Genomic DNA, 9,910 nt, shown 5'->3' with positions numbered 1-9,910 from the left:
GTATTGGGGAGTTTCTAAGTTAATAATTAGATACGCCTTTCCCTTGAAAACAAAAGTTTTATAATGTTTACTGTAAAGAAATCATAAAGAGAAATCAACTGTTTTTTCGTAAAGACAATCAACAAAGTTTATGAAGCTAAAACGTGTGTACTTGAAAATCATGACTTCTACATTTCCGATTTCATTTGGAGCAATTTGTTTTTTTTTGTACATGACTATTCTTGGTACAATGACCTCTAAATACATTGTAGGACTTGGGGAAACCTAACTTAAAAGTTAAATAGGCCTTTCCTTTTAAAACAGCAGGTATAGAGTTTTTACTGTAATTGAAGCATCTAGAGAAATCAACTGTAATAACGAAAATCAAAAAAGCTTGTGAAGTTAAAACGTGGTTACAGAAAAATCATGACTTCTACTTTTCCGATTTCATTTTGAATAATTTGACTTTTCTCACATAACTTTACTCGATACAATGACCTTTAAATGCTACTGTATCCTATATATCTCCACCTCCTGAGTGTAGGAGACCCAAAACACTGCCAAAATAGAATGAATATTTATTTTTTATTTTATATATACTATTATGCTTATTTTTGTTAGTTTTTCTGAGGTGACTATAAATTATTATAATCAAAACAGTTTTGATAGTCTGATAATTTTAGCTTAGTGGGCGCTTGTATAATCTGCCAAATTTATGTGAGTTGGTGAGGTAGGAATTTGGGCCACTTCCGTTTTTTTTTCATGATTGGTTGCAAAAGATTTTTTTTCAGTATAGTATGAAAAAAAGAACCAAAGTCCAAAACGTTGCATAATACTCTAATAAACTTGTAAGAAAACATTGTAAAAATTCCAATAATTAAAAATTGATTAATCAACAAAAACACTTTAGCTTTTAAAGCTGGCTTGTCCGGCAGCTTCTCCGTGAGGGTTGTAATTAAAATCCAGATTATGCTAATCTCGTATTTCCGTATATATTGGAATGACGTATTACGTCATTCGGTTGCGTAAAAGGCGCGATTAAAGGGATTAAAGGTTGCATCAATTAACATATTTGGAAATTGAATTTCAAGCTTTGAGGATTCTGAAAATTAATTTTGAATTAAAATTACAATCGAATCACAATTCAATTACAGTTCTCATTATTCGCTTCTATTCCGTTTGTTCGACAGCATTTTGCAGCTTTGCATTTAAAACAGTGTTCGCTTTTTCTAGTTGAATTTTTTTCATTTTAACCCGTCAAACACGGAGGTATATTATTGATAACAAACAATTCCGGTTATTTTAGAGAAACTTTTCCATTTTTTTCAGTTGATTAAATTGAGTTTGAATCCTTAAAACATAATAAATAGTAAAATAACATGTTTTAAAGTGCATTTTTACATGTTTTGATAATTTCACTCTACAAAAATTAAACTCTTTTTGTTCTTATTGCTCAAAACATTTTTTGTTCTTTTCCTGCATTGCCTTATACTTTAAATAATATGTTACTTGAAACATTTTAAGAAATTGAAATTTCTGAAGCATAGAAAACAGGCGATTTATAACAAATTTCAAGTCACCCTAAGTTCAAAATTGTAGTTTAACCCGGGTTGAAAACCCTGAGAATTCCATCGATGAATAATAATAAATTTATAAGAGCCTAGGTTCTATAGAATAATCAGTTATCATTTTATAGTGAGCACAGAAAAATCGCACAACTTTCAATGAATTTAAGTTTGAAATCTTTGAATAAAACTATGATTTTTTGCTGCAATCCTATATAGACATAAAAAAAGTTACTACAAATATAATGTTATCTTGATCTCTACCCCCTGTTTCTTAGAGGACAGTTATTCCTCTGGTTATTTTACATTTTTTTTAAACTGTAACTCTTTTTAATCGATGCAAGAATCTGCGGCTGAAAGGTCAGAGGTCCTACTCTTGCGCCACTGTCACTCCCAGACCTGTTTTATTATAATAAATTGTTATTTTAAGACTGCCCTGTGTAAAAACATTACAAGGCGGGCTAAATTTCAGCAAAAACGAATGATTGCTGAGTAAATACTCTGATTAACTGATTGGTTTTTGGATTTTATCAATTTATTAGAATCACCGATGTCATTTCTGTTTTCAGAATTTACCTTGATGGTATATTCTACCTTTATTGATTGGATTTTCTTTCAAGGAAAATGCAAAAACTAATCGATAAATTGCAGAGTTTCTTTGAACCTAAGCTTTGTTATTGATAGAAAACTATGACACTCCAACTCCAGTAAAACTATAGCCATCACCTGACAAATCAAAAAATTTTATGTTCCACTTTTCAATAGAACTTGCAAGAAAACTGGTTTGACAAAAATTTATTTTTTATTTGAAAAAGCTTTCATTACTAATAATGAACAAGGAGGCTCGTTTTTGTGCATTCACACATGAAAATCCGACCCGAGTTGCTCTACATTTTTGACTTAATTATCAACCAAATGAAGAGATAAACAAAAATAGATGATTGAGTTTTAAAAAATCGTTTCATAACCAAACTACTAATTGAAATACATAATGCTATGCCTCCTTACAGCGCTCACGAGATCTGCCAATAAAAAGTCTACGAGAAAAAAATAAGTAAAACTAAAAAAATTAACGGCAAGAACTCAATATCCAAAAGTAAAAGCACCTAGTAAACAACGTCAAAATGCAATCAGATAAAACCCTAACTGCATAATTTTGCTTTTTATCCTAACTATGCAGCAGATGGGAGTTTTCCTTAACGAGGCTCGGTAACAAGTAAAAAAACTATTGAGGCGAAACTCAAAAATAATTCCAAATAATTTCAAACGTCTTAAAAATCATTTGCGTTTAACAAAAAAATTCTTGATAAATTTACTATAAAGTCATTACAAAACAGTTTGGACCTGTCTTTGGTTAGAGTAAGCCACAGAGACGCACTAAAGATGCAGAAAAACTCAAAAAATTACAAACAATTTGCGAAAACACAATTTTTTGAAGCCATTAAAATCATTGGTTATTATCTAAATATTGTTTTTTTTGTTTCAATTGTTATCTATACTAATTGAGATAAAACTGTACTGAACAATTAAATAACTTCATTTGGGCCTCATTTGAAAATAATTGGGCTCTGTTATTAAACGAATCTGCTAAAAGCAGAGAGAGAAAAAAACACAAATGTTGACCACTCACGAAACATTTATGGAAACAAATATTGTCCCACAAACAAGACATCAGTTACGACAAAATGTCAATAAAATAGTTAATTTTTGAATCACAAGGAGTTGGATGGGACCTCTCATTGATGAGGATAAATTACCAGTTGACGAAAAGAACAACAAAAACTATACAAAAAACTATACAAATTACCAAAAACGATAAAATGAAAAAAAAATGTCAACGTATAAGATCAGAATATTTAAGACTATTCGCTACGAACTGACTGCATGGAACGATAACATTCATTCAATCCTCAATAAGAAGATTTTGATACCTCTCAGCATTTTACGACTACATAAAGAAAAAAAGACAGCAAATTCTAAAAAAAAAATAAAACAAAAGTGTAGAAGTAATGAAAAATAAAATTCTTTGTTCAAACATTTCTATTTTCAATTAGGTTGTTAACAATATTAGGATTCTTCTTTCTTCAACTATAAAACTTCAAAAAATAACAATTATTTCTGAACAAATATTTTAAAACCACGGCATCTTTGAGAACACCCGTAGTATCAACGACTTTAAGATCAACAGCTTTCAACGGAAGTCAATAAATACGATATGGTATGCCTCCATGGGAAGAGAAAGTTGTTTGACGCTGACCAGTCATCAATAAAACATCAGAACATTAGATTAGACAGAATAAGTTGTATGACCATGAAAACAATAATAAATACAGGCAAAAACCAAAAAATCATTAGAAAATTGCGAGAAGAAAGTGTCAAAGCCATTTAACCCACAAGCATTTTTCTGAAAACTTTATCTATGATTCTTTTGATGCCTTCCCTAAGCCAAACTTCACTGCACCGGGAACTTTACCAATGATTATTTTAATGCCTTCGCTAAGCCAAAGAGAGGAAGAGAGGTATCAATATTGAGATAATGTGATAAGATTTCAAAAGGAAACAAAAGTTATGAAAAAAATACACAAAAAACTTAAAAAATTATGAAAACTCGTCGCAAGATAAAACAGCTATTTTGGTCAGATTAATTTTGGTTGCACTAGAAATAACGGTGGTCCAGTCAATACTGACATTGTTGTCAAATTCGCAAAAATCAGTTTAAGATTGGCCAATATTCAAAAAAAAAATTTCGAAATTTTTATTAAAGCCTTAACAGCCATTAGCTGTCCACTCAAAGCACTGGATAGTCTAACTTAATGCTGTTTTTGTAAGATTTTTGCATTTTTAGTCAGCGTATCTATGTCATTGGACTTCGAAAATCCAGCAAACTCTTGAAAACAAATTCAAAATTTCATTGAAGATTTCGAACACTCAGATTGGAAGCCAAAAAATATGAGCGATTCCTTGAAAGCTAACTTTGTGTTTATTGGGCATCATTGGGCATCATTGATTAAATGAGGTTTGTCATTAAGGGAACTTCGATATGAAAGGTGACTATTCTCTTACTGACTTAAAAAACAAAAAAAAATCTAAAAATAGTTCTAAAAAAAGACAACTCGCAACTGGAACTCGAATTTTTCTGATCTTTTTCCTATGAATCCAGAACTAGTCTTTTTAATCACCTTTCGTCGAGAAGGAACACTAAATTGATGCATTTTGTAGCGTGAAAGGTGATTTTGAATTAAAATTTTTATAGAAAAAATGTTAATTCGAACAAAATTACGCTAAATGTGAACAAAAGTGAACCAAATAGCCCGTGTTCACATGAAACTTTAAACCTCAATAACTCCTCGAAGAAAGACAAAATTAAAAAACTTTTTAAATTCGATTTCTACGCTGGATGAGCTTTTAAATGATACTACTCACATTTCTCTACGATGAATATATCGAATATTTGGGCCAAAATTGTCTGAACAAAAAACCCATTTGAGTATATGATCCCCCCGTAAGCATGGTCGGAAGAATTAGGAAACTTACATTTCACTCTGGAGTGGCAGCTGTATTGTTCCCTTGTTTCCTCCTCGCAAAACTGTGCATACACAAAACCCACGTTCTTCCTTAAGAAAGTGCTTTCTTCATAGTTGCCAATGTGCAGGTTTTTTAATCTAAGAGGTATATAAAAAAAACCATGCAATTGGCAACAAAATTCTTATTAGATTTATTTTTTGTTAAGATGAATGAACTTGATGAACTGAATGAACTTTCTAAGAAAATCAATTCATTGTATTTTTCACAAATTTTATGATAACTTAAAAAACATTTCTGTCTATTGAGTGTTTTTGCTGATATCTATTTTTTAGTTGAGAAGCAATCTAGTTCTACAGACAAAACGGTGAACCTTTTCATAGTGTTGTTCGTGGTTACCGCTCTACAGGCAAAAAGATACCAGTGAAAACAAATAGACGCAAATTGAGGTCTCTTTTTTGCAGCGTTTTTAAGCCACGTGTTTGTTCACATCAAATTTAGGAAAAGCACAAATTTTTTGTTGTAATTTTGTAGTGCTTTTTGTTCTTTTAATTTCTTGTAACATTTTTGTGTATTCTTGTTCATAGGTTTTCAAATAATTTATTGTCTTGCAATTTGACCTATGAATAATTTCTGATTAAAAAGCCGAAATGACTGGAAATAGAAAATTTCATTAGTGGAAAATAATGAAGCCAAAGAAGAGTCTTTTTGCCTTCCTTTCCTAATCCATATTAGGTTTATTTAGTGGGTTGTTTGGTGTTTGCTGCAGTAGTTTTATTTGTTTGCAAAAACGTTTCTATACCCCAGTGATTCTGGAATTTTATTGTGTAAGATCTGATAAGATGCTGACTAAGAATATTTATCGTGTAAGATCTGCTCAGATATTACACGATAAAAATTCCTCTTATCAGAACTTACACGATAAAAATTCTGTTAAGAGGAATTTTTATCGTGTAAGATCTGATAAGACATCTTATAAGATAAACAATCCTCTTATCAGAATTTTTATCGTGTAAGATCTGATAAGACATCTTATAAGATAAACATTCTTCTTATCAGAATTTTTATCGTGTAAGATCTGATAAGACATCTTATAAGATAAACATTCCCCTTACCAGAATTTTTATCGTGTAAGATCTGATAAGACGGAATTTTTATCGTGTAAGATCTGATATGACACGTTTTAATTTTTTCAATATAATCGTATAACGTAGTCAAGGCCCTATGAAGGTAAAAAAAGAATCGGTCAGCTAACCAATTATGAAACAAAAAAATGCTTGTTGATTCTGTTTTGGTGGCAGTTTTAGTGTGAGTTTTAACTGGGTACTATGGCTAAACTTAGCAGTCCAAGATAGTTTTGGTCTTTGAAAAAACAATTTCAGCCTAGTTTGATAATCACCGCTTCGGAGAAAGCCCCTGCCACTCAAATAAACTTTTTTACAATATCTTATAAGTCTTACAAGACAGTATAAGATATTTTCTCTCTGTTGCTCTGACACTTAAGTGTTGCATGCTGTAGCTTTTCGGCTACTGCTTGAGAGCAACTCTTAATTGTCTTCAATATGAAGAGTATACCATACTTCAGGAATTTATATAAGAGGAATTTTTTATCGTGTAAGATCTTATAAGAGGAATTTTTATCGTGTAAGATCTCATAAGAGGAATTTTTATCGTGTAAGAACTTATAAGAGGAATTTTTATCGTGTAAGATCTTACAAGAGGAATTTTTATCGTGTAAGATCTTATAAGAGGAATTTTTATCGTGTAAGATCTTATAAGAGGAATTTTTATCGTGTAAGATCTTACAAGAGGAATTTTTATCGTGTAAGATCTTATAAGAGGAATTTTTATCGTGTAAGATCTTATAAGAGGAAATTTTATCGTGTAAGATCTTGTAAGAGGAATTTTTATCGTATAAGATCTGATAAACGTCTTATCAGATCTGATAAGAAGATGCATCCTCTTACAGGCTATTGGCAAGATGGTTTTGTCAAAAATTTGTCTGATATTACACGATAAAAATTCCAGAATCACTGGGATATTTTCAGTGAAATTGAAAAACATTTATTAAAAATATAATGATCATTGCTTGAGCAAAAATTTAGACAAGTTAATCAACTTTTAATTAAATTTATTTTAATATACCAGTTATTATTTGTAAGCTATTTCTAGATATCCTCATCTTTCTCTGCCCAGTTGAAGTTGAAAGGAGTTTCTCAAAGAATCTCTAGACGTTTTTAATACTCTTTCAAAGTACCGTTGTATGTTGCATTATTTTCTTTGTATAGAGATTGGGTATTTAGTTTGAACTTTAAAGCTCTTTGTTGAAAACGCTTGTAGATGAAAAATATCTTTTACGACCGGTTTTTGATATATTGTGTTTTTAATAAGTTCACGCCTTTGATGTTAATTAGTACACATTGAATTGATAGCTGTTTTGTTTTGAATTTGGTAGCAGGCCACATTGACAAATTTTGCCATCGTAAAGATAGTTCTCACGTTCTTCGATGTCTTTATATTTTGATTTCTAGCTTTGAGGAATAGATAGAAGGTTGTTCATTTTGAAGTATATGATATATGATATGATATGAGGTTGTTCATTTTGAAAAATGAACAACTATGGCAATATGGAATATGGGAACTTAGCCCAGTGATTTGAAACTTGATAGACTTTAAAGACATGCATGATCTTGACATCTCTTGTAAAACTCAAATTCAAGAACTTCACACCACAATTTTTTTTGCTAAGACTTAATAAGATCTCGTTTCTTGACATTCATGCAGAGATCTAACAAATTAGTTCATACCTTGATGTTTTCAAACCAAGTACCATGCAAGATCTTGGCAGGATTTACCTTTCTGGGTATTTTCGGTTCACAGGGTTGCTGTTTTTGGGCTCCGGCAAGCCTTTTTCATTGATAGCAATCTTGAAAATTGATTTTTTGTAGCAATTGCTACAGATTTATGATACATAAAAAACAAACCTAATGATATTTAAGTTTTAAAATTTGGATAAGCTAGAGTTTGAATAGTGAAAGAATTACATTGCAGTCTAAAAATAGTTAAAGACGCTCAAAAATTTATTAACGTAGTTAATCATTTAATGCTTTGTTAAAGTTTTCGCCCGAACTGACCATCAACATAACTATAAAGTTAGCTTTAGTCGAGGGATCGACCGTATAAAAAAGACTAATAAAGTCGATGTGGGGGTAATTTCCGCACCTTAATTACATGGTCGGGCACACTACTAAAGTCGAGCCACAGTCATTGCTTACCCAAAATACGCTGGACCTATAGTCTTTTGAGTCGACACTGAGAAACTTTTATATATATTGTTTACTGTTAAAAGGAAGAAATGGCGAAATTAAACCGAATTCTTTTATTTATAACGCTTGGTGTTGTCATACAAAATACATTATTAATGGTGTCAGCAGGAACCAAACCCAGAGTTCGATATGGAAAACGTTTCAAGGAAGATGCTGGTAAGTAAATTCATTCATTCACGCACTCAAATTGATCATAACACAAGTTCCCAATTCGCCAACCCCCCCCCCCCCCCCCGCTTTGTGGGCACAATATATTTTATACGCCCCCAGTCGCACGTGCTAATTTTTTACTTAGTAACGTGCTATATAACGATACATAATTTATTATTTGTAACTAAGGGCAAAAAAACAATGGGGAGGGGCAGAATAGATACCTTTTCTGTTGTTGCCCGCATTTCTAATTACACTCCAAAGCTCAAAATTGAACTTTTGGTACTTCTATTTGTACTCCATTTCATTATGGCTATGTTGCGTTATCGACATCGATCATTCTTCAGCATAATTTCATCGCTTTGGAGCTAAATCGTTCCTTCCGAAACTTTATAAATGCTTGATATTCAACGGAAACAAAAGAACGTGCGGAAACCAATGAACTGAAAGAAATCACAAACCAAGCTTTTGAAACCAACGAACAAATCATTAAGAGACGAAAAGAGGCAAGTCGTTGCCCCCCCCCCCCCCGCGCGTAACGACTCCCCAAGTCATCGTCATTGTCATGTCGTAATCCCTCGGTAGGCCGTTTCCCGAAAATCTTGGCAAGCTACCACTTCATCATCTACAGTTTCCACTGGCAAAAACAGGTGAAAAAAATTTCGTTATGTGCAAGTTCAGATGTGCAAGTTGTTTGGGATGTGCTATATAACAATATATAAATTTAATTTGGGCCCATGTAAATACTTGGGGCCGAAAGAGAATAGATCCAGTTGTTCTTCTATCAAGTAAATTAAAAAAAGCGTCAAAAATTCAAAAATACATGAAACAAAGAATGGATATTATTTACAAATCATGCAAGCACTAAACGGATATATTCTGCTTTAACCACCCCACCCTCAGTGTTTTTACGCCCCCCATTATATGCCTACATTATATGTTGTTATGCAGCACGTTGCAATGTAAAATAAATAACACGTGCGCTCGGGAGCTGTAAGAGATATCAGAAGACTAAACTGGGGGGGGGGGGGGGGTGGGTTGCGGGCAAAACATACTAGATCCCACTAAGTATACAGAAAATGCAGCAACTTTCTGAGTTAAAAATTGGTTCAAATTGAACAATTTGCGATAAGAGTTATTTTATTAAAAATTATTTAACACGTCCAAATAATGGAGAGAGTAATCCCCTTGGTTCATTTCGTCAACTTCTTTTCTTCTTTTTCTCCGACTTGACAACACGCTTTTTTACAGATGGGCACAAAACTGATTAACCGGATTTTTTATGCGAGTTCAAATTCCAATCATCTGAATTCTGTTTCTTGGAAAAACTCGAGAAGAGTTATAGCTGCAAAAACAGTCTATCGGAAC

The 9,910-nt window shown here is 32.1% G+C and overlaps 1 protein-coding gene across 1 annotated transcript in view; it reads left to right on the top strand.

Annotated features, from left to right (window-relative positions):
- Positions 1–1,229: 1,229 nt before the first annotated feature.
- Positions 1,230–9,910, top strand: part of LOC142342529 (uncharacterized) — a 29,485-nt gene continuing 20,804 nt past the window's right edge. The window contains exons 1-2 of the mRNA XM_075393882.1: positions 1,230–1,248; positions 8,416–8,548. Coding sequence (XP_075249997.1) covers positions 8,422–8,548 — 127 coding nt within the window. The 5' untranslated portion in view covers positions 1,230–1,248; positions 8,416–8,421. The remainder of the gene's footprint in view (positions 1,249–8,415; positions 8,549–9,910) is intronic.

This window comes from Convolutriloba macropyga, chromosome 7 (genome assembly GCF_964194025.1).
Source record: "Convolutriloba macropyga chromosome 7, txConMacr16.3, whole genome shotgun sequence".
Taxonomy (NCBI): Eukaryota; Metazoa; Xenacoelomorpha; order Acoela; family Convolutidae; genus Convolutriloba; species Convolutriloba macropyga.
This window is presented reverse-complemented; position numbering and strand designations above follow the sequence as displayed.